We start from the raw sequence: 25,826 nt of genomic DNA, 5'->3' as shown, positions 1-25,826 counted from the left end.
TGCAAAGTTAACCGTTTTTCGGATTTTTTTTTTACTTACTTTATTTCTCTTTAACTCATAGGTACAAATTACAAATTAAATGAATTAAAAAAATATATATATATTGCCACTGAAATGTTCGATCAAATAAAAAATTGATAGTAAATGGATACTTGCAATCAGGGCTTTCTGATATATCGATAATAATATTATTTTTGTGCAAGCATTCTTTGTAGAAATACAAAAAAAAAAAGTCTGGGAGAAAAAACGTAAAATTTGCTGACCCGTGAAAGTTAGGATAGTTTGTAAAAAATTTATTGTGTGTGGCCTCCACAAAAAAGGGGGGGCCTTTTTTGTGGAGGCCCCGGAGCAGTAGCCCCGCGTGCCCTCCCCTAAATCCGGCCCTGACTATGACTGCTCAAGGCATTTATTTTGCTTCCGTTGATTTACAATATTTCAAGACGTTTAAATCTTTTGTAATTGTTTACTTATGTAACTTCCAAATTACAAATACATTGATTCAAAAATGAAACAGCTTCAGAGCTTCCTTTCCAAGGATAATTTGGGGACATTTGAAAAAGAATTAAAAAACACGTAACAAAAGACAAAAAGATGCGCAAGATCAAGCAAGTTCTTCGGTTCTGTGAGTCAAGGGGGCCCCCTACAGGTTTGTTGTGCTTGCAGTCCTGAAATTTCTAAATTGAGTCCTAGTATGCACATACAATCATTTCCTGTCAAACAAAAAAATTTTTGCAAGTTTTTTCGAAAAAGTCTCGTTTTAGGGGCATAGGCGCCCATATGGGGAGGCAAGTGGGGGCTCGAGCTCCCCTTTTGAAATTAAAACTTCTTTGCTTTTAGTACATTTTTCTCGCAAAAATGTAAAAAAAATTTCTTCTCCAGCCATTTTTATGAATAAGTTATTACCAATGTCAAATTTTAATAGCTCTAATCTGTACTGAAAGTGGTTTCCATGGGCAAAACATCTGAGCCCCACGCCTTAAAATCTTGCAAATGGGAGTCCAAGTTTAAGGAGCTAAAATAGGTTCTACACTCAGGGCCGGATTTATGGGAGGGAAGGCGGGGCTACTGCCCCGGGGCCTCCACAACAAAAGGGTCCCCCACAATAAAATTTTTACAAACTATCCTAACTCTCACGGGTCAGCAAATTTTACGTTTCTTCTCCCAGACTTTTTTTTTTTGTATTTCTACAAAGAATGCTTGCACAAAAATAAAATTATTATCGATATATCAGAAAGCCCTGATTGCAAGCATCCATTTACTATCAACATTTTATTTTATCGAGCATTGCAGTGGCAATATACTTTTTTTTATTTTCATTTAATTTGTACCTATGAGTTAAAGAAAAATAAAGTAAGTAAAAAAAAATCCGAAAAACGGTTAACTTTTCAGTTTTATCCTTACAACTTCTCACTTCTTGAGCTCAAAAATTTAAAAATTATTTGACGGAATGACTTGAATGGAAATTTTTTAACGAAAATATCTATTGAACACGTCGATTTTCTCCCGCTTCCCCCTTTCTTTCACATTTTTTAATAATAATAATGAATTCTGAACTAATCATTAAAAATCTGTTATAATTTTCTATTAGCAATAGATTGCATGGGGGCCCTCTTTTTTTTTATTTTTTAACCAAAGAAAGGATTTGGCCCTTGAAGTTGGTGAAACCCCTATAATATATCAAAGTATCGGATATTTTTGAAAATATGACGATCTTTTCGAACCTTGATTAGAGGCCTCCACTCCTTTGTTGCCCTGGGGTCTCCACACTTCCAAATCCGGCCCTGTCTACACTAAACGAAAATTTGAACAAGGTTGCGACAGGAACTGTGAAAAAAAGTTCCCTGACTTTTCCCTGATTTCCCTGATTAAGTTCACCAAATTTCCCTGATTTACGTTACCAATGATAATGGTTTTCTTTCTTTGCTCTACTTGAAATCCATTGTATGTTTTTATAAAATGCAGTATTTTAAACGTTTTAAGTTGGGTAAAGTTGTTGAATTAAAGATATATTTTAAAAAGATGCTACTTTTTTAATAAAATGGTTAAAAAAATATATCAAGTCAATTTTTTTGGAAAAAACCCTAAAAAACAGTACTTTAAATTTTTCTAAATGGAAAGATTATAGAAAATTAAAAATTTACTTCCAGAAACCACTTAGCATAAGAATTTTAAGAAACTATTAAAGTCACTCTTAAAAAAATATGTGCATTTATGATAGAACTAAAACGTAATTGAAATTATTTCGAACTAAATTTTCAAAGTTATTTTTATTGAAAGTTCAATTTTAGCAATTAAGTTAAAAACAAGAAGAAGTAATAACTTTTAAACTTTTATCAGTATCAATTCAAAAACCAAAGATTTCTTCTTGAAATCGTGATTACAGTACGGTAATTACTTCGAGACAATGGGATAAAGGCAAAGGAGCTGAGGCATTAATGACGGCTTCCTCTTTGCCTGTACGGTTGTTTATTTTACGTCGCATTGAAAGCGTGAAAGGAAATTTCAAGCTAGGTAAAATAAACAACAGCAGACACAGAAGCAATCTTAGGAAGTTCGTCCTGTGGTTAATAAGTAAGATTCAATACTTTGACGTTGAGGAAAAAAGATGCAAAAATATGTGGCAGTGTATAATCGCACCTCATTAATTTTACTTTTCTATTGAACAGATAATTGGCAGAAAATGAGTGTAGGGAATTAAAGAACTTAATTTTGTAAAGCAAAAAAAAAAAAAATCTCTTCATAAAATCAATTTTCCCTGATTTTTGTTATTTTTTCGAAATTCCCTGATATTTCCCTGACTTTTCCCTGATTAATAAACTTCCCTGACTTTTCCCTGATCTCCCTGATCTGTCGCCACCCTGTTGAAGCTGCTCATCACCCAGAACCCTCACTCGAGGCTCGCAGTTCAAATAGCGAGCGAGCTGACATTTTCACTGAAGAATTGAACTCACCTCTAGGGAGGGGTGCTCTTCAAAGTACTCGGCGAGTACCTTGGGAGAGCTGGAGATCCTGACGGATGCCCTCTCGGCAAGAAAATCCGGATTCGAGAGGCTGGGGAACTTTTCCGTCATCACGTCGTTGTCGAACAGCGAGTAGTAGAAGTAGAACCCCTTCGAAGACTTCAGCATCGCAGGGGGGGCCAGCTGGAAGGTATTTCAATCGAGTCAATATGTTTTCAATTTTGGTAGACATTCATCATAAAAACAGTTGAAGTTTCATGCAAAAATGACTAGGACTGTGCAGAAAATGTTTTTAGTGCCAACATTTTCCCCAATTTATAAGAAAATTTCCTCAAAATTTTACAATATATATTTTATGTTTCGGATAAAAATTCATTCCTATTGCTATAGGTATAAATAACTTTGGAAGAAAAAAAAACAATTGCATCTTTAAAACTAATAGAATGAACTGGTAACTTGTAGAACTAGGTATCTAAGAACAGTGTTGCCAGATTGGGGGAAATCTGGTGCTCTCTGGGGAAATTTTGGGGAAATGGGTTTTGAGGGGAATTCTTTGGGGAAAAATTTTTTTCCTTAGGGAAAACCTGGGAGAAAAAAAACCTTGAGAAAAAAATTTTTTTTTTCGTATCTAAATTCGCGTCAAGAAGTAGTGGGAACATTGTTTGTATAAAACAGCGTTGGGTTAGCTTTGCTCAACTTTATGGAAGACAGCTGGAAGACAAACATTGCATCACAATCCAGCCACTTTTGTTTCTGTTTTGGTAGATATTCATCATAGAAACAGTTGAATATCCAGGGGCCAATCCAGGATATTTTTCTCGCTACCTATTTTTGTGAAAGTATTGCATCATTCTATTTTTGTGAAAGTTTTTTTTTCTTTTTTTATCAGCATTGTTTTTGTAAACTTTTAGAGGTATCCTAATTTTTGTAAAAGAGAAGTAGAAAAAGGGAAATTTTATTTGGAAAAGTGTAAATGTCAACTAGTATTATTTTTAACAGGTTTTGTTTTTTGGGGAGGGGGGGGCAGCTAAAAGCCTAAGAAGTACCAAAAATACCATTGTAATTTCAGCTTAATGGGCTATGTACTGTGTACAATATTGGAAATTATGTACAAAAACGGTTCCCCAAAACATGTTAAAAGATTGCGATAATATTGCATAAATACACTTTGGCGAGAAACAGCTAAAAATTAGTTAAAATACCACACAAAGGATGCTATTTAAGCAATTGTTCATATAAACCTGCTTAGAATTTTATGTTATGAGTCAATTTTGTTTTAAACAGAGAAACAAATTTTATATTTTAAAATGCAAATTTTTGTGAAATTTTCGATGTTTTTGTGAAGCTACTTGATTTTATTACTTGATTTTTGTGAAAGTACTATTTCAAAACAAGATTTTTGTGAAGGTACCGAAAAACGGTAGCAAAACCAGCCTATATTGGGCCATGAAGTTTCACGCAAAAATAACTAGGACTGCGCAGAAAATGTTTTTAGTGCCAGCATTTCTCCCAATCTATTAGAAAATTTCCCCAAAATTTTACAATATGTTTTATGTTTCAGATAAAAATTCATTCCTATTACTATAGGTATAAATAATTCTGGGAAAAAAAATTGCAGCTTTAAAACTAATAGAATGAACTGGTAACTTGCAGAACTAGGTATCTAAGAAGTAAATTATGCAAATACATGCAAGTTTTAATCAAAATCTCCTATCTAATATTTATTATTAAAGGTAAATTAATATCCAACAAATAGTTAATGAAAATATAAAGAGTGGTGATGCAAAAGAAAACGCATTCAAAAGACACTTGGGAAAAAAATCAGAAAATTAAAAATTAAAAACAAATTGAATTTGCAAAATGAGGTCGTTTCCAAAATTTTAAAAGTATTTTTTTCTGAAAGAACATGCTAGAAAACATAGGATCTGACCATTTTTAAAATAATTTGTTTAATTTTAATATTAAAAAAAATTACTTAAATCGGTGCATTTTCATCATTTACACTTCTGTCCGATGACATCCCAAATGATGAAATGGCATTCCGTGTTGCCATTTTCACAGAGCAAAATATTTAATTTGCATCTTTACTCACTTGTATTGGCAACAATAAGGGTTGATAGCAAGCATAGAGAGCAATTTTAATTCGCTGCTTGATTATCATAATGTGGAATCGCGGTAGAAAGATATGCCAAGGAGCATCCTTTGTGCTCCTTGGCATATCTTTCTACCACGATGTCATCAAGACCACGCCTTGTTTGAAAAATTAGACAGCTCAAAAAATTAATCAAAAAATAACTGTTGGGAAAATAAAAGAATTTTCTGGGTCCATGTTTTTTTTTTTCTTATTCTATCACTTTCATACTTTAGACTGAAGGAAACAACCCCATTGTGATCAAAAAAGTTGAAAAATGGCACGCTTTTGAGGTGTTTGATGAAAATGTTATTTTTTCTCCCACTTCTTGCAATGAGAAAAATAGTTTTACAAATGATAAATAATATCATCCAACAGTTAAGTTCATGTACAGGATAATTGAACAAAGAATATTCACACAAATTTTCAGAACAATTGGTTCAAAATTCTTTGAGCTAGAATGCCCACCAGCTGAAAAAAAGTAATTTCGAGAAAAACGCGTTTAAAAAAAAAAATGCCGTGAACGTTCTCGAATCTCCACAGTCACTTTAAGTGCTCATTGCATCGCCACTAATTGGAATTTTTCACTCAAGTTTTGGCAACATATTCTTGAATAGTTTTGCTAATATTTTATGACAAAAAAGTGTAGTTTTTGACCAGTCTAAACTGGTTTCCTCTCTTAATGATAGGACTAGCTGCGTTGGCCGGCTTTGCACGGTCTACCTCGAAACTAAAAGTTATGTCAAGTGACACGTGTTCAACAATCAGGCTTAAAAAAAAAACAGAAAAAGTTTTACGGCAGATGGCGGAACAATAACCAAAACGGAAACATTTTAAATCACCCGACTACAGGAAAAGCCTCAACCCAGAATTTTATTAGTACATATCCGAGAAAAAAATGGCAACAGATTTTTCTTCTCAATAATTTTCCTCACGCTACAAATTTATTAAAAGCATTGTTATGGAAAGTTGAGTTGAAACACAGAATAATAATTTGAATGGAGGAAAGCCTTCGAAAAATAGGGATTTTTAGTCGAAATCTAAGTGTCATAATTAATAGTTTTTAATTGATATCTCCGCTCATTATTATCAGAGGACTGTGTTAAATAGCCAAACATAAAAACGGGAAAATGACGAATCTATCGATAACTTGTGCAATTGTCAATTCACTGGCGTTATGGAGAAATAACTCGTACATACATACAGAGGCGGCGAGTGGGGCTGACAAGTCCGGAGGCAAAGTTTTTTTAGGAAGTTGAAGACTATTTTAGACTATCTTGAGGGACTAAGAGCAGGGGGGGGGGTCTGATGCTCCTTCGCCTAAATGTTTTGGAATTGCAGTTTTAAAACCGACGTTTTTGTAGAGTTGGTCAACGTTTGAGGAACGGAAAGAAGTTTCCAGGGTTGTCCCTGTATTTCTTTTCTTTTTTCAACAAAGTCTAATTACCAATAATAATAATAAAAACGAAGAAGTTTGGACTGTCTTTGGTAATGTAAGGGTTAGGAAGGCTCTTCCCTGAAAAAATCTAAAACTGATGCCTTAACCCATTAATGCCTAGCGTCCCTTTTTAGGGACGGTCCAAAAATTGTGTCTCAATTTCCCAAAAGTAAACATTTCAACTCAATAATTGTGCTCATTTATTACTTTAGTATTGTTTCAATTCGTTACTAGCAGACGGCAGCACATAATCGTTATAAAGTGTGTTCTGTAACCATTTTGTTATGATCTTCGTGAAGAATTTCATTGTTCACAATGCAAGAACAAAAAAGTAAGTTTTCAAAATTTTTAACAAGTAAATCAATTTGTATTTGATACATATGTTACTTTGATCAATATTTCAGTTTACCTTTTCTTGCATTTTTGTAGATTTAAAAAATTTTATGGATTTTATAGCAATTTAAGAGCGTCCCTAAAAAGGGACGCTAGGCAGTAAAAACTGCATTGTTGAATCGTTGCTAGTTTCTTGCTTAGAATTCATAATTGGCCTCAGAAGAAGTTATTAAATGTTTTTAGACTAAAAAATAGGCAATATGTTTTATTTTTAAAAATTAAAAAGACTAATTAATAATAAAACTACCTTTTTTTAAGATATTTCAGTAACAATTTTTTCTGCAATTTCAAAAAATACTTAGGTAAATTTGAAAAGCTAACTGTTTCAAAAATTAACTTCTTTGAAACCTGAGTTATTTTTTGACATTAATAATCTTCAGTAACTCATTGAGATTTTCTCATTGTTTTGTCTGACTTTGAAGAAGCCTTAGCACTTCTGGAACAGCTCTCTGATGATAAAGAATTCAAGGAGGCTGATATATGCATTTGTCCACCTTCACAAGTTAGTGAAATTACTGACGAATACAGTGGGCTGGATGACTCAGTTGATGTTAATCAATTATCAGGTCAACAGTTGAAATCTTCTGCTACAATGACCATTAGAAAAGTTAATCAGGGTAAGGTAGTATGTGTTGGAGATAGTCAGTCAAGTGACAGTGATGATGTTGAGCAGCATCTTCCAAGCAAACGCAGAAAAATAAAGAAAAAAAATACAGAAAGAAATTGGGTTAAGAAAGATATATCCATCAATAAAAAAAAATAATGTATGGAATGTGGAAACACCAAGCTTTTTGAATGTTGAATGGACACCAGTGTCAATATTTGAAGAGTTTTTTACAGATGAAATACTGGATGAATTTGTTTTTCAGAGCACCCTCTATGCTCGACAAAAAAACAATACATACTCTTCTATAACGCAAGAGGAGCTGCGTTTATTCTTGGCTATCCTATTAACAAGTGGATATGCATGCTTGCCGCAGCGGAGACTCTACTGGAGTCCATCAACTGATGTCAACGACATAGCAATTAGTTCTGCAATGAGTAGAAATCGATTTGAGCAAATTATGCAGTATTTACATTTTGCTGACACCAAACTCAACAAAAATGACAAAGTCGGAAAGTTTTTTTTTCCAAGTATTAAATCGTCGGCAAAAAAATATTTGTCGTTGAAAAAGCATGTACCCTCTGATGCCTAGCGTCCCTTTTTAGGGACAATTTTTCTGTTATTAATAAAACATTTATTTTTTGCATTGGATTTTTTAAATTATTTTTCCTGTCTATTAAACACTATTTGCAATCCGTAAACAAAAAATCTTTGAAAAAAAAATGTCAGGCATTAATGGGTTAAAGACGCAAATTAAAAGCCATCTTTAGCAAACTTAGCAAAGGGTTTGGGGTTCACTCCCAGATATTTTGCAAAGTTTAAAACATTTTTTAACCATCTTTTAAAAGGTGATTTCAGACTTCTTTTTTATTGACTTAAAGAGGAACGAAAGGGTTTGGAGGTTCTCCTAGTTTTTTTCTTTTTTTTCAACTGATGAAATCCTAAGAACTCAGTTTTAACTTCAGAAAAAGATGTCCAGATTTTTTTTTTTTTGTAAATGGGTTTGTGTCGTTCAGTCAAAAGTAGTACTTTTTTTCGCTGAAACTGATAGAATAAGCAAAAAAAAAAAAAAAAAAAACATGGACCCAGAAAATACTTTCATTTTCCCAACAGTTATTTTTAAATTCATTTTTGAAAATGTACGATTTTTCAAACAAGGCGTAGTCTAGATGACGTCACAAATGATGCACTTTGCCGCATATTTCTCTATCGCGTTTCCACGTTACGATAATCAAGAAGCGAATTAAAAATTGCGCGGTATGCTTGCTATCAACCCTATCGTTGCCAATACAAGTGAGTAAAGATGCAAATTAAATATTTTGTTCTGTGAATGGCATTTCATCATTTGTTATGTCATCGGCAGAAGTATAAACAATGAAAGCATATAGCCCTTGCTAATGGGCGGTAATTTACTGAATTTATGTAATGTTTTAAAAATATTAATTTTAAACAAATGATTTAAAAAATGGTCAGATCCTATTTTTTTGAGCATGCTCTTTCAGAAAAAAATACTTTTAAAATTTTGGAAACGACCCCATTGAAGTATTAAAAACGCAGTTTTACACTATCTGGGGGAGGAGGCTCTTCTCCTGAATATTTTCCATCAAACTGGAGTGTTTATAAAGCAAATGTAGGTCATTTGCGAATTTAATGGAAGGTGTGAGTGCGCTCGGAGGTTTTCTCCCGGAAAATTTTCAAAATTGAAGATTTAAAACTGAAATTCCAAACATTATTTGGCGAAATTTGGGTAATCTCACCCAGAATGTTTTGAAATTAAAATCTCAACCTTGAGGCAATCTTTGACGATACATAGATACATACGCTCAGCTTTCGATTGTATAATACACTCACCTTGTTGAGGTTGGCGGCGAAAGCCAGGGTGACGGAGAAGACGAACTTCTGGCTGCAGAACTCCGGCGGCCCGATCTGGTAGCAGCCGGCGTGGGAGAGGAGCACCGGCTTCAGCCTGGCGCCATTTTGGGGGGTGCCCCCCTGGGACTTGGCCCTCTGGACCACCGGCGCCCTGGCGGAGGACGACTTCCTGCCGCCGTCCTCCGCTATGGAGTTCCGCTTGGACACGTCCTCCGCCACCCTCTCCAGGTAGAGGCAGAGCAGGACCTCGGGCTTCTCCTTCTGGTACTTGGAGTTCAGCATCGGGTACCACTTCGGACTCTGGAAAGAGGAGTTCTATGTCACCTGGCACAAAGCTGGCAACCAAACAAGCTGAACTCTATGCAAAAACTCAACTTTAAACAATATAGTGAACTTAATGAGACTAATTTAAAAAAAATTATATAATTTGAATTTTGACATCTTGAATTCAAATTATGTTTTTCGCAATCACGAGTGTGTGTGTGTTTGTGTGTGGGGGGTATGCGTGTTTGTGTGTAGGGGGTATGCGTGTTTGTGTATAGGGGGTTTGTGTATGTGGGCATGTGTGTTTGTGTCTGTGTGCTGGCATAAGTGTGTGGGTAGTTGTGTGTATGAATGTGTGTGGGGGGTATGTGTAAGTGTGTGTAGGTATATATGTGTGTGTATGTGTAAGTGTCTATATGTATGCGTGTGCATATGTGTTTGCGAATGTGTGTGTAGGTGTATGCGTGTGAATATGTTTGTGTGTGTGTATGCATGTGTGTTTGTGTGTGGGGGGGGTATGTGTGTTTGTGTGTGGGGGTATGTGTGTTTATGTGTAGGGGCTATGTGTGTTTGTGTGTAGGGGGTATGTGTATGTGGGCATGTGTGTTTCTGTCTGTGTGCTGGCATAAGTGTGTGGGGGGGGGGGTATGTGTAAGTATGTGTAGGTATATATGTGTGTGTATGTGTAAGTGTCTATATGTATGTGTGTGCGTATGTGTTTGCGAATGTGTGTGTAGGTGTATGTGTGTGAATGTGTTTGTGTATGTGTGCGTGTGTAGTTGTATGTATGTGCGTGTGTAGGACATAGATGCAACCTGGAGACGGTGATGCTGCAGAGGGTGCTGGCAGGAAAATAAAATGATAGGACATCAAAACAGTCAAGTGAGAACAATAAGCAATCATGATTGCTCAACTAGGAATGCTTTAATAACAATAACAAAGACGAAGAAATTTTGAGTGAAATAAAAACTATAATGAGTAGAATTAAGATAGCAAATGTCAAAACAACTTATGGTCATTCTTTTTCCTTTTTTTTTCAAGGATTAACCCAAGCAGATTTTACATTAAAAAAACAGGTGTTTCGTGTCCATTCCCGGAAATTCAGGAAAAACTCCTGTGAACTTTAATAGCAAAACTACATCTAAATGCAAAATTTCCAGGTGACTCATTCCCATCATTTAAGATTGATATGAAATAAAAATAGCACAACATTTTACACTGTAAATATAATACTCAGGATAAGTACGGGTACAAATTGGCCATAACATTGACATCTTTATTACCTCATCCAAATGACTATTTCTTTTCTTACGGATTTGCCCTGTATTATCTATTCTAGAAAATCACCAATCATAATAGGACGGGTGCAAACTTGGCCCATTCCTTTCCATTTGCCGAAACGAGAAACCAGACCGAGTAGATTCAGTAAATTACCGCCCATTAGCCAGGGCCTAAAGCAGAAATACATGAAATACACCGCCAGCTCAGTCATTTCCAGCCGAAGACTGCAGTTTCGTGCTAATTGGCACTCATCAGCCCGGCATAGGAAAGTGACTGAGCTGGAGGTGGAATACCTCTTAAGGAAGCCAAGAGTGCCAAACAAACTGGTAGCTAATACAGAATTAGCACTGACCAGATGAGTGACCGAAGCAATGGTTCGGTTCGACTCGAATTTTGAAGGCAAGGCAGGTATATTCAGTAAGTTACCGCTCTATAGCCAGGGCTAAGGCAGAAATACGTACTGAATATACCTGCCTTGCCTTCAATATTCGAGTCGAACCGAACCATTGCTTCGGTCACTCATCTGGTCAGTGCTAATTCTGTATTAGCTACCAGTTTGTTTGGCACTCTTGGCTTCCTTAAGAGGTTTTCCATCTCCAGCTCAGTCACTTTCCTATGCCGGGCTGATGAGTGCGAAACTGCAGTCCGCGGCTGGAATTGGCTGAGCTGTTGGTGTATTTCATGTAGAGAGTGCCAAACAAACTGGTAGCTAACATAGAATTAGCACTGACCAGACGAGTGACCGAAGCAATGGTTCGGTTCAACTCGAATATTGAAGGCAAGGCATGGTATATTCAGTAAATAACTGCCCATTAGCCAGGGCTAAAGCAGAAATACATGAAATACACCGCCAGTATAGTCCCATCTCATTTTAATTGGGAAATCATAACTTGCATTCAAAAAATCAAAATTCAAATGAAAACTGGACATTCATTTTTTAAGAATAATAATTATTTTGCAATGCTGGAAAAGGGATCCTTTCATGAATGTCACCCACCTGCAGTTTCTCCTGCGCCAGGCGTATGTCGAGGATCATGTACCCGATGGTCTCCTTCTTGGGGGAGTCCAGGTCCAGGGCGTACCACTGCAGCTTGATGGGGGAGCGCTGTAGTCGGTGCATCTGTAGTCCCTTCTTGTCCACCTCCCAAGCGAGCTCGGTGCTGAAGTGGGGGCGCATCACGTGGGGGGCCGGGTCGGTGGACATCACCTCCCCGTCAAACTTGGCCTCCACCACCAGGTACCGGTCGTGGCGGACGGGGAAGTTCTTGCCTGGAAAGAGGAAGGTCACCGGACTTAACACCCAGTGACTTTTTCTTGGGGGGTCGATTGCTCAAAAACTAAAGTAGCCGAAATTTTATTTTTAAGGATTTCAAATTACAGTGGAGCACCGTTTATACGTTTTTGAAGGGACTGTATGAAAAAGCGTACAAACGAAAAAACGAATAATAGATATAAGTTAATGTGTATTAGACTTTACAGGGACCAATTTTAAAAACGTATGATTGATAAAGACGTATAAAAGAGAAACGTATAAACGGTGCTTCACTGTATCTGAATTCAGAAAATTGTGGAATTTTGCTCAGAAGAAGAACATATTTCTAATTTATTAATCTTTTGATACTATGGTAACAAACATTTGTTGAAAGAACATCAATTCATCACGAGATTAAAAATTAAGAACCGCTTTCGCTTGGTTCATGACTGGTTACTGGTCGTGGTGAACAGGAAAATTCTCTCCTGAGGGGAGAGAGAGGAAGGTCACCAGACTTAACACCCCGTGACTTTTTCTTGGGGGACTGATTGCTCAAAAACTAAAGTAGCCGAAATTTCCTTTTTCAGGAATTCAAATAATCTGAATTTGGAAAATCGTGGAATTTTGCTCATAAGAACAAAATTTTTCTGATTCATTAATCTTTTGATTGTATGGTAATAAACATGTGTTCAGCTTGATGGGGGAGCGCTGCAGCCGGTGCATCTGCAGCCCCTTCTTGTCCACCTCCCAAGCCAGCTCGGTGCTGAAGTGGGGGCGCATCACGTGGGGGGCCGGGTCGGTGGACATCACCTCCCCGTCGAACTTGGCCTCCACCACCAGATACCGGTCATGGCGGACGGGGAAGTTCTTGCCTGGAAAGAGGAAGGTCACCGGACTTAACACCCCGTGACTTTTTCTTGGGGGACTGATTGCTCAAGAACTAAAGTGGCCGAAATTTTATTTTTAAGGAATTCAAATTTCTAATTTATTATCTTTTAATTCCTAAGGTAACAAACATTTGTTGAAAAAATATCAGTTCATCACGAGGTTAAAAACTAAGAACCACTTTCTCTTGGTTCATGATGGGTTACTCAAATAATTTAATCGGTTCCCCATCAAACTTGGCCTCCACCACCAGGCACCGGTCGTGGCGGACGGGGATTTTCTTGCCTGGGGGGAGAGAGAGAGGGAGGTCACCGGACTTAACACCCCGTGACTTTTTCTTTGGGGACTGATTGCTCAAAAACCAAAGTAGCTAAAATTTCATTTTCAAGAAAATCAGATAATCTGAATTCATAAAATTGTGGAATTTCGCTCATTAGAAAATGTTTCCAATTTATTAATCTTTTGTTTCTAAACGTGTGTTGGAAAGAGTATCCATTTATCACTGGATTAACTATTAAGAACAGCTTCCTCCTGGTTTATTCATGAGCAGATGCTTAAAAGATTAACTACTTGCTTTTTGTAAGAAACATAATAAACTAACAATTCAAACTCAAAGTGTAGCAAAATTAGGTCGCAAATCAAAACTGAGACTTAACTGCATAAAGATTTCTCATTATGAGCTCAACTCAACATACTGGCCCGGGGCCTCCACGACAAAGAGGCCCCCACAATGAAAGTTTTACAAAATATCCTAACTTTCACGGGTCAGCAAATTTTACGTTTTTTTCTCCCAGACATTTTTATTTATTTATTTTTTGTATTTCTACAAAGAATATTTGCACAAAAATATTATTATTATCGATATATCAGAAAGCCCTCATTCCAAGCATCCATTTACTATCAATTTTTTATTTGATCAAGCATTTCAGTGACAATATATTATTTTTACTTCCTTTTACAAAAAAGGAAATATTGTATTCGCGAAAAAATTTCACTCAAAAATCGGTCATTATTTCCATTTTGCTCACCCCCGAATGAATGTTGATTTTTGTTTTTTAACCCGACCACACGTGGATATATGCCTAGGAACGTACAGACATCCGAAATATCCATTTTGACGACCCCCGAGTTAATTACAACGACTTTTCTCGTGACGTCTGTCTGTACGTATGTATGTCGCATAACTCAAGAACGGAATGTCCTAGAAAGTTGAAATTTGGTACTTGGAATCCTAGTGGGGTCTAGTTGAGCACCTTCCTTTTTGGTTGCACTCGGATGCTCCAAAGGTGGTCTTTTGCCCCTTTTTGTTGGGGGAAATCATTGTTAATTTTGATGTAAACTCAAGTGGTATTATAATTTGGCGGACACTTGGCGATATATCGCCAGTCTTTTGGTCGCCAAGTTTTTGTCGCCAACTTGGCGATTATTTTTTATTTTATTATTATTTTTTTAATCTGGTTTCAATTTGGCAGCTGTTGGAGATATTTAGAGTGTAAACTATTGAATCACATTAAAACTGCCAATAAAGAGAAAATGACATTAAGTTAGAGTAAAAGTCATGTGATCAGCTCGTTTTTAATTCATTTAATTTATAATTTGTACCTATGAGTTAAAGAGAAATAAAGTAAAAAAAAAATCGAAAAATGATTAACTTTGCAGGTCATCCTTACAACTTCTCGCTTCTTGAGCTCAAAAATTTAAAAATTATTTGACGAAACTGTTGGCATAAATTAAAGTTAAGTTTAAAATCCAGAAGTTAAGATATTTAAACTAAGCCAACCTTAACTGGCCGTGTAATGTCAAGTTGGAGACAAGCAAAAAACATGTTTCAGAAAAATACATTTATTAAATATGACTAGAATAACATCCCCATAAAATACAACCCCAAAATATCATAACAAAAGTGGTTCCAAAATATAAAGAAAAATGTCACCAAGATGTCGATGCAGTCACTTGCCACTCCGAAGGATCAGGTAGAAAACTCACAAAAGGTCCGCCGAATCACACTTCAGGAATGTCCGAATGAAAAGCACCATTACACAATTCGTAGATCGGTGAACATCACAGGTAGACACATGGAACTCACATCCCCGACATTTTAATTGGCTGGACACAACACAACAGGTTCTTCACCTGGATTCACTAATTCCAGGACTTTGGAATATTAAACATCACATACCACAAAAACCCCCGCTAGCATCGCGGGGAAAAACCCCCCCCACGTGAGCCGGGCTAGGCTTCACTATCAGAACCAACCACTGGGGATCGTTGAAAGAAGAAAAAACGAGAGTCGAGAGTTCGCTGCCACTCGCCACAATATATATGTTTTATCAACCAATGAGATTCCATGCCTCGATGACGTCACCACACTAACTTCTACTTCGACCATCACTCATTTGCATATTCCACTACCGCGAATCTTCGTACTCCTCTCCATAGCACGTGCGGTCAACAAGTGGAATTAATTCGAGTCGATCAGGTGACAACTCAACTTTTCTGAATCGACACATCGAGACATGCAATCTCCGATGGTTTCAGTAAACAGTCGCCATTAATTATGGCGTGGGGGAATCGTCGATTGAAGTGTTAGCACCAACTAGTTGACAGGTTCTACTTTTACCAGACTGGGCTTAAAGTAGGTACACTTAACTTTAAATTATTTTCTTTAAATTATCGGCTGTGGACCGAGAATAAAAACTAAATAAAATAAAATAATATTTTATGCTAACAGAAACGAATTGAATGGGAATTTTTTGAATCTAAAATATTGTATATATACATATATCAAAATATTCAGATATATATCAAAGCATCGGATATTTTCGAAAATAGGATAATTTTTTCGAACCCTGATTGGACCCTCCACACTTCCAAATCCAACCCTGAGAACTAGAGACGTACCGAGTACTCGGTAAATACTCGGTACTCGGCCAGTTTGCCGAGTACTCGGTACTCGGCCAAATTCTGATCAGATACTCGGCCAATACCCAGTAGTTGCAAAAAATTTAATATTGCCCGAGACAGATATTAAAATTTATAGAAAAAAGAGCAAGTATTATATTCCGCAATCATTTACAATTAAAATTTATAAGTAAAATTTTAAATTTTGAGAATAATGAAGTTTAATGCTTCAATAGAATAGATCTTTATTTTAATGTCCCCAAAGTTGATAAAACTTATTTATGTAAAATTATGCAAAAAAAAAGTATAGAAAATATGGAATTTTTATATTAAAAATGGATTTTTGTTACAAACAAAAATTAGTTATTAAAAATTATGAAAATACCTTTGCTTAAAAAATAAAACAACGTTAAAAGCACAGTGCAGGAACACTGCAGACACGTGTTTTGGCATTACAAGGAATACCTTTTTCAATGCACCACATGGGACCTCGTGGATATAAAGGCATCCGACAAAAGTCGGATTTTTTTGTTGAATGTCTTTACATTCTTTAGCACACATGTTATGCACTGAAAAAGACGTTCCTTGTGGGGGGGGGGGGTCAGAAACACATGTCTGCAGTGTTCCTGCACATTTGTTGTATTAATATTATTTATGTTTGGCGGACTAAAACTATAACTGATTGGCATAAATTTGTTTTAATTCCAACTTAATTAATCATACCTTTTATTTATTTATTTTTAATTTTATAAATAATTTTTTTGTAAAATTGTTGACACAAACAAAATTGTTTATATAATGCGTAAATTGAATTTCAGCAGGAATTTAGTTTTAAAAACTATTATATGGACAAGGAGGTCTATACTACTATTCCAATAAGTTCATAATTCATCACATGTGCGTCGGTGGTTCATCATAAAACATAATTGGTACTTGATAACTCGCTGAGTAATGAAAGGCCGAGTACTCGGTACTCGGCCAAAGTGCTACTCGGTACGTCTCTACTGAGAACGGTTGTATTTTGGGAAAAATCGTAACACATCATATAACACTGCACAAATATTTAAAACATTAAGGGTTTTTAAAGGATTACATTGAATCAAGATTCTTATTCTCAAATACTTACCCTCAAGAACAGAGACCACAATGACATAATTAGTACCCATTATATCACGGCATCATGCAGTTTCAAGGCTGAAATATAAGAACAATGAATTCAATATCAGGGCCCAATATAGGCTGATTTTGCTACCGTTTTTCGGTACCTTCACAAAAATCTTGTTTTGAAATCGGTACTTTCACAAAAATCAAGTAATAAAATCAGGTAGCTTCACAAAAACAGCGAAAATTTCACAAAAATTCACATTTTAAAATATAAAATTTGTTTCTCTGTTTAAAACAAAATTTACTCATAACATAAAATTCTAAGCAGGTTTATATGAACAATCGCTTAAATAGCAACCTTTTTGTGGTATTTTAACTCATTTTTAGCTGTTTCTCGCCAAAGTGTATTTATGCAATATTATCGCAATCTTTCAACATGTTTTGGGGAACCGTTTTTCTCATAATTTCCAATACTGTATACAGTATATAGCCCATTAAGCTGAAATTACGATGGTATTTTTGGTACTTCTTAGGTTTTTAGCTCCCCCCCCCCTCCCCATAAAACAAAACCTGTCATAAAAATAATACTAGCTGACATTTACACTTTTCAAAATAAAATTTCACTTGTTCTACTTCTCTTTTACAAAAATTAGGATGCCTCTAAAAGTTCACAAAAACAATGCTGATAAAAAAAAAACTTTAACAAAAATAGAATGATGCAATACTTTCACAAAAACAGGTAGCGAGAAAAATATCCTGGATTGACCCCTGAATATGGAAAAAAAAAAAAAAACTTTTAAAGTAGAGTAAAAAAATGCATGATTTTAGTGAATCTGCAAAAATAACAGAACTGCACAAAAATGACAACTACTACTGACATTACATATTTTGTGAACAACTTCCTCTTCCCAGAGAAGTATGGGTCTGGTCATAAAGGAGGAATGAATTTTGCTCCAGTTTATTCAAAATCAAAAGGGAGGTAAATTTCACCCCTCCTAAGAATTTTTGATTGTGCAATTTGTGTCATGAAATTCAAAAAAAAAACTTTATATTTCTTTGTATTTTTTCAAATAATAAAAGAGGCTTTCTTTTCTTTGAGAGAAGGGAAAGGACATAAAATTTTATTTTCACCGATGTCAATACAGTAGAAGACCATAATAACGCCAACCTATATAACGCAATTCTCTATAAACTGCACAACTTTTCAGAAGTAAACAATAGGTTTTCGAAGTTTAAAAAATCCCTCGGTTTTGCTTTGCAAACATAAAAATGGTTAGGCAAATTAAATTTTGAAAGTTTTTCATCTTTCCATCTTATTTCAAAGCTTTTAAATTTAAAATTTGTACTCATAGTAAACAGAAAATACCAGATGGCTCTTGAAAATGCAGCTGTTATGCAAACCATGAAGCTAGCAGAAGTGCAGGAATTTGATTGTGAAGCATATTTATTTGTGAATAACTAATTGTAATATTGGTACTTTAATACCCATTGCAGATAAAACTCATTCTGAAGTGCTAATATATAGATATATTCTGAATGTTAGTTTCAAAATTTGTAAATGATCTATACATATAGATATGCAAAAACCTGTGTAATGCAAAAGCTCTGGTCCCAAGGTGTGCGTTACAACGGTCTTCTATTGTAATACCAAAAATGAAAAGTGATAAAATTAGTTTTTACTGTGTATAGCTTAATCCGAACTGACAGGCGATTCAGATTTTCCAAATTAAGGAAAGCATAAATTAAATAAAAGAACCTATAAATTTAACCAGGGTACATAAACTGAAATTCAAACTGCAATTTTAATTAAAGAAAATGAAATGTAAAACTGCAAAGGAAAAAACTAAGTTTCGAGTATTTAGATTATATTGTACCTCCAATAGCCAAATTAATTTCTTGCTTTTTTAAGGAATTTGGTATAACTTTGATATACCCCCCAAAAAATGACCCGCCAAATCTGGCACTTCCTACAGACCATTTAGGGTTGCTGTTTCTTATTTTGGTGTTGCCAATTAAGGTTTTTTTCAGCTTTTAGGTTTTTATTGTTTCCAAATTTAATATTTTCTTGTATTTTGTACCATTTTTTGAGTTTTTTTTTTCTTTTTTAAGTTTTTTAGTGCCATTTCACTTCTTCGCCAATTCTTAGTGAAATGATCAAGCAGATTTCTGATTTACTGTATTTTGCTGCAAATCTGGTTGTATTTTCCAATTACATTTTTTTTCTATTAATTATTTTTATCTTTTAGCTTTCAATATGCCTACTGTATGTAGTGTTGTTGAAAAGTTTCAGGGAATTTTGAGCCATAAAACAGGTATTTTGCTTGGCGAGAAAAAAAGGTAGCCAAATTTCCGATTTGGGGGGGTATATCAAAGTAGTTCCAGGAATTTTATTGGTTTTTATAAAGCTTTATTTTCATTGTGACAGAAGAAAAAAAAAGTTTTTGGACACCAAGTTTGGCGAATAATTCTGGAAAAGTGCCAAACAGAAAGTCCAGTTATCACTCAGGTCCGTCTTTTCAAAATTTTCCACAGGGAAGGCACATATTGAGGGCAAAAAAACAAAATAAGAACCACAAATAAAAAATACATTGTTTCCAAGATCATTGCAGGGAAAGGGGACTTTGTTCCTCTAAATGACGGGTCTGAAATCGGGTTCACAATTATATTTTCAATAAAATTAAAAAAAAAAAACTGCTTAGGATTTAAATTCCTCATAAACAGGCTTTACAAAATAATGGACAAATACAACACTTACAATATGAAAATTGTTTTATCCAATGAGTTATTTACATCAGTTGGAACGGAGTTAGATGTCATGTACTGTTAGCGCTCACAGTAACTTGCACAAAATTTATTATATTTACATTCGAAACAAACTATACAAATTGCAATAAAAAGTCAAACACTTTTAACACATGTTAAGCACCAGAAAAAAGAAACAGAAACGTCCAAACTATATTAAATTTTTTTCCAAAAATTTTTGACAAGCAAAACAGAAACATTTGTGTATCATCGGAACTTCAAATAGTTGTTGCCAACTAAATGTAGAAAAATATCAAATTTAATATCTTTTTTGAGACTAGGGTTCAATACTGAATTATTGAGCAATCACGATTGCTTATTGCTTTCATTTGACTGTTTTTGGCGTCCTATCATTTTATTTTTACACCGCCACCCTCCGCACCATCACCGTCGACCGGCTCCTTACGATGCTGCTTCTATAGCTGAAGCTAGAGTCCCTAGGGACTCTAGCGAAAGCCGTCTCCAGGTTGCATCCATGTCCTACACACGCGCGCATACATACATACACTACACTACACACATACGCACGCACACACACAAACACATACACCTACACACACATACACACAACTACCCACACATTCATGCCTGCACACAGACACAAACACATATGCCTACAAACACATACACCACACGTACACATACACACACGCATACATACAGACACCTACACATACACACAACTACCCACACATTCATGCCTGAACACAGACACAAACACATATGACTACACACACATACACATACTCCCTACACACAAACATACATACCCCCCACACACAAACACACACCCGTGATTGCTACAAACATAATTTGAATTCAAGATGTCAAAATTCAATTTTTTTTTCTTGTATTTTAAAGTATTCAGCTGTAAACTATTCCAAATAAGAAAACTCAGCACCATCACCGGATCGAACAGTTAATGAGAATTTAGAACTAGTCCAGGAGCTAATAGCTACCTGGTGCTATAGCACCCCCAGAGGTATTGTTTCACCTGGAGGACTTTGAGACTACGAGCCTATTTAACGTCGCCCAGTTCCCTTTAATGACGACGGTGGATCTTCGACCATCGTGGTTCGAACTCAGGACCCTCCGGACCCGAATCCGACACTCTACCGATCGGGCTACCACGGCCCTATCTTAACATCCATAGGAGACTACAACGATACCTCTGGGGGTGCTAGCACCAGGTAGCTATTAGCTCCTGGTCAAGTTCTAAATTCATCTTCTTAACTGTTCGATCCGGTAATGGTGCTGCCTTCTATCGGTATATAAAATAATGGAGGCAAGGCACTTAGTATGCAGTCCTCGATATAAATACAGTTGTAGTCAGTTGTGACTCTGAATAGGAATAGAAATACTGAATTATATTGTATTTTAAAGTATTCAGCTGTAAACTATTCCAAATAAGAAAACTCAGATAAAACAGGAACGAACACTGCTGTTAGTAATTGGTTAGTCACCGGTTGACCGGTGAGGTTCGTCGAACGCAAGCATAAAGGTAGGAACCGAAATCCCCTGTTCTGTTTGGAAGAGTCTATTCCGATTTCCGATTCCCAGTCACAACTGACTACAACTGTATTTATGTCGAGGACTGCATACTAAGTGCCTTGCCTCCATTATTTTTTCAACCGATAGATGGCAGCACCATCACCGGATCGTACAGTTAAAAGTGTCTACTCCACCTTCGACTTTTCTCTTGCGTCATTTTTTATTAAAAGGAAGTGAGGTGACGTGATCCCTGACAACCGTTGAGAGCAGTCTGCTGTTGTAATGCCGGAATGACACGTCTTGTTATGACGAAAAAACACATCAGCTGGTGCAAACCCGGGAATTCACATGTGTCTGTCAATCATTTTGACGTGCTAAAATGCTTTTCAAAGACTTAAGGCATTCCAAGTAACGTTTCTGGGCAATGAGCATTTTGTGTACTGAAAATGTTTACATTACTGAGTATTCAAAAAGTTCAGGGACTTCCTCTACTTTATGCATTTTCGGTTTTGTTTCAGTCTTTGGCATATTGTAGTTTTGAGCCCGAATCTTCCGGTGGCTGTTTCTGCAAAGTATGTAATGATTTTGTATAAAACCTACTTTCATAAATTAAGATTTGCGCAATCGGTGTTATACTTTCAAACAGGGAACTAGGAAATTTCGGGGATATTTCGATAATTGGGAATCGGGCGCTGTCGTCTCATTTTTGGCGCAAATAATTATATTTTGGTAACCCTGCTGTTTTATAGTTACCCTATGTGTATAGATGGTTTCCTGTCTCTTTGTTTAGATTTGCAAAGAAACATATCTCTGGTGCAGGCACTGGAGCCAAAAATTGACGCCAATGACAAAAGATCGCCAGATTCCCAATTATCGAAATATCCCCGAAATTTCTATTTTACTTCATTCATGCAGTGCACTATTGTCATTTCTAACTTTTACTCGGATGTTTCCAACAAAAGTATATCCAAGCGTTGTTCTGAATTAGGCAATTTAAATGCCGAGATCTAGAAATAATAGGTCCGTTTTTTCAAAATAAGTCTAGTACTCATTTCAAAGCTAAGTTATACAACAAATTGCTTGAAAATGATTTGCAGTGTATATTGCAATCTTTTCAAAACCATTCTTTAAAGATGCAACAGGTGTTGTCAATTGCACTTCCTCTTGCTGTTCAATTTTCTATATTCTTCGGTTTGGTCCATATTACCTTTGGCTTTAGGGTTCAAAAAATGTTTCCGATTGTAAATTTCATTTCATTTAAAGAGAATGGAACCATTGGTTTTGTTTCTAGCAAAATGGATTAGGGGAAATTTGAGAGACCAGTTTCATGATAAACACGGTCCCCCCCCCCCCTTCACAAATTTAATTTCTAAATAGTAAAAGCAGCTTCTTCACAAAATTTCATTTGTAAAACCACCTCTTTCTATCTTGTAAACTGAATCGACTCTACCGAAAACAAGACTATTTTTATTTCTAAAAAAAAAATAAGTCATTCAGATTGTTACGTTTAGAGATAAATGGATTTCGTTGTGATTGCCAAAAATTCTCTTTATAATGTGAAAAGATGTTTTTTTTCACAAAATAATGCATGAGATTATACCCAAATATAAGGGGAAATAAAATATTTTTTTTAACCAAAAATTAAGAAAGTTCACAAAATAGTTCTTTTTTTTATTTATTTATTTTTTTTGTTGCAAAATGCAAACCTTAAAATATAAACCTGAATTGACACTTGATTGTTATGTCTTGTCATGAGATTTAAGGAAAATTGAAAAAAAAAAAATAAACTAAACATCTGAGTGTTTTCTTTTACATTAAAATTGCTCTGAATGGGATAATATTATTGTGCAAGAATTCGAATTAACTTTGTACTATGGTGGTCTACTATACCTTTCACTCATTGTATAAGAAATATGTGTTTATTCACCAAACTGTCTAATATATTTATATTTGGTTGCCAAATATTAAAATATTCGGCTGAACCGGCAATATACAGAATACTGAATGACTAATTAATCGTCAATGTTAATGCCACTTCATATGATTTTTTGCATATATTTTAATATTGAAAACACTTGCTTTTCATTTTGTTCTCTTTATTTTAGCTCGAAGGTAGAATTGACGACTGCTCTTGCAACATTGATACTGTGGATCATTTCAACAATATAAGACTCTATCCGATTTTGAAGAGCCTCCTGGTATCAGATTTTTTTCGGTACATCAAGGTGAGATCTCGGCCGACTACATAGTTTTTTGTCATTTTAACATTGATATTAAAATTTTAGTATGAAAAAATCCTTTAGCAAAATCTTAATAGTTGCCTTTTATAGAATGTACATAGGGTCAGACGGGGCAATTTATGGGTCAAAATACCCGTAACGTCTTAATATTTTCTAAAGTATAAAAAATAAAATGATTTAATTTGATATGGAGTGAGCTTACACAGTTTAGAAATTATTCAAATAATCCCTTTACCTAAAATTACATTATTAGTTATTTTATTAAAATTAAATGAGTGACCAGGAATTACCCCGGATTGAGGCAATTATGGGTCATACATGGGGCAAATATGGGTCACTCCTTTTTTAAAGTAATCCTTGTCAAAAGTTTACTTTAAAAAAGGGGTAAGTGTTTAACTATATTCTAAATTATCATTTCTTAGCCCACTAGGAGACTTTTTAATGACAAAAAGTTTTATGTTAAAGAAATAATACATTGTAATTGAAATAATTTGATATTACTCATACTAGTCGGCTACAATTGGCTATTGATCTTTGCTCTAAGCGCACAATTCAATGAAGAAATTTCTTTAATAGTTAAATAATAGTTGTTAGTCTTTAATAGTTGTATCATCATTCATGTGTCTATCAACTGTAAGGATTTTTCTTTTCAGTTTCAATTAACTAGACTGAAAAGTTCAGTCAAATTTTTCAAATTACAGTGGAGCATCAAAAATCCGCACAAATTGGGAGAAGTCAGTGGTTGGAAGTAGCGCGCTACAAGTAGCGACGCTACTGTAGTAGCTACATTTTTTAGTAATTTGTAGTGTAGCGCACTACTTTTTAAAAAAAGTAGAGTAGCGAGTAGTTCGCTACAAAAAAATGTAGTTTGTAGCAATTTCTGGAAACTACTTTTGAATAAAGTTTCAAAAAAAACGCATTTTTAAACGAATATGACTAGTGCAAGTCTTACGCAAGTAAAACTCGCACCTATCAGATTCGTAAGACTGAAAAATACGAGCTGACCTCTGACATATTACTTTGACGCCATACGTTGCATCTGTTTGACGCCATTAGTTTGTTTGGCATAGAAACTTTCATTTTCCCAATATTCGCCTTGAATAGAGCATGGCTTAGAAAGAAAGAAACGATTTTTTTCCGTTTCATGAAAACTTTGCCCGTTAAGCAAAAAGCTTTCGGCATCAATGCCATTTGCACATGCAGTCGAACCTCAACTTACGAGAGGGATGCGTTTCAAACTTTAGATAAACAGTTCGCTTATGCGAAATTATATTTCATCAACTTCATATTTAGAAAGAAAAAAATGCTGAGCGGCGATTTGTACGTCAACAATCTGATGTTTCGACAAGTACGGTGCGGGAAATTTTGGCTTTCAGGGATGCTAAAGGGAAATTCCATTCACGAAACTAATATTTAGTACCCAAGAAACAAGATGATATAAGCCGTGCGCTTCCGCCCCGAAAATTTTCGTGTTGCGGGTGAGGAATTCGCGTCAACTGCAAAATGCGTTTCTCGAGTTAAACTCGCTATATAGACATTTCGCGTTAGTCGAATTGCGTTGTAGCCGGAGTCCACTGTTGTTTAAAATTGCTCTTTGAAGTAAAGTAAGTATTTTTAGTTATGTTTCATGTTTCGGATAATTAGTAGCACCGTTTGAAATATTTTTCCTTTTTTTTTTCTTTTTCACTGATAGAGTATTAATATATTAACATATTAAAAGTCAATGAGATGGGTTCGGAACCCTAGCTTGAAGCTCAAAAGAAATTAATTCCTACGAAATATAAGTTCCTTCAAAATTAACACATATAATGAAAATTAAAGTTTCTCTTTTGTTTAAAAGATTCTTTTCATCATCTAAATCATTTTCCTGTATATGTATGTCTATGTAAAATTTAAATCGAATTTCATCTCAATTTCAATTAGCCGAGTTACACTTCTTGAATGAAATGCTACTTACTGTCAGGAAAGGATTAAAAATTTGAAGGTTGAATTCCTTCCACTTCTTAATCCTTTCTTGCAGGGAATATTCGTGCAAATGGTAAAAAATGTTTGGATTGACGAATCGTTTCAGTAAAGGAAAGAAAGAATAAAAAACTTATTGCAATATTCCATGTTCAAATGAGCCAATATATAATCTGAACATTTTTTAAATTTTTTCATTCAATCCTCAAATGGTGTGTATGTGTATGTTATTTATTTATTTATTTT

At 35.2% G+C, this 25,826-nt stretch overlaps 2 protein-coding genes across 2 annotated transcripts in view; one reads left to right on the top strand and one right to left on the bottom strand.

Annotated features, from left to right (window-relative positions):
* LOC129232650 (centrosomal protein of 120 kDa-like) overlaps nucleotides 1–17,147 on the bottom strand; it is a 74,519-nt gene extending 57,372 nt beyond the window's left edge. The window contains exons 1-5 of the mRNA XM_054866781.1: nucleotides 17,108–17,147; nucleotides 12,879–13,067; nucleotides 11,941–12,212; nucleotides 9,378–9,698; nucleotides 2,952–3,143 (exon numbers count right to left, since the gene is read on the bottom strand). Of these exons, the coding sequence (XP_054722756.1) occupies nucleotides 2,952–3,143; nucleotides 9,378–9,698; nucleotides 11,941–12,212; nucleotides 12,879–13,067; nucleotides 17,108–17,147 (1,014 nt within the window). The remainder of the gene's footprint in view (nucleotides 1–2,951; nucleotides 3,144–9,377; nucleotides 9,699–11,940; nucleotides 12,213–12,878; nucleotides 13,068–17,107) is intronic.
* Nucleotides 17,148–21,668: 4,521 nt separating this feature from the next.
* LOC129232649 (ero1-like protein) overlaps nucleotides 21,669–25,826 on the top strand; it is a 46,732-nt gene continuing 42,574 nt past the window's right edge. The window contains exons 1-2 of the mRNA XM_054866780.1: nucleotides 21,669–21,950; nucleotides 23,484–23,603. Coding sequence (XP_054722755.1) covers nucleotides 21,825–21,950; nucleotides 23,484–23,603 — 246 coding nt within the window. The 5' untranslated portion in view covers nucleotides 21,669–21,824. The remainder of the gene's footprint in view (nucleotides 21,951–23,483; nucleotides 23,604–25,826) is intronic.

The sequence above is a fragment of the Uloborus diversus genome, unplaced genomic scaffold, assembly GCF_026930045.1.
Source record: "Uloborus diversus isolate 005 unplaced genomic scaffold, Udiv.v.3.1 scaffold_13, whole genome shotgun sequence".
Classification (NCBI taxonomy): Eukaryota; Metazoa; Arthropoda; class Arachnida; order Araneae; family Uloboridae; genus Uloborus; species Uloborus diversus.
This window is presented reverse-complemented; position numbering and strand designations above follow the sequence as displayed.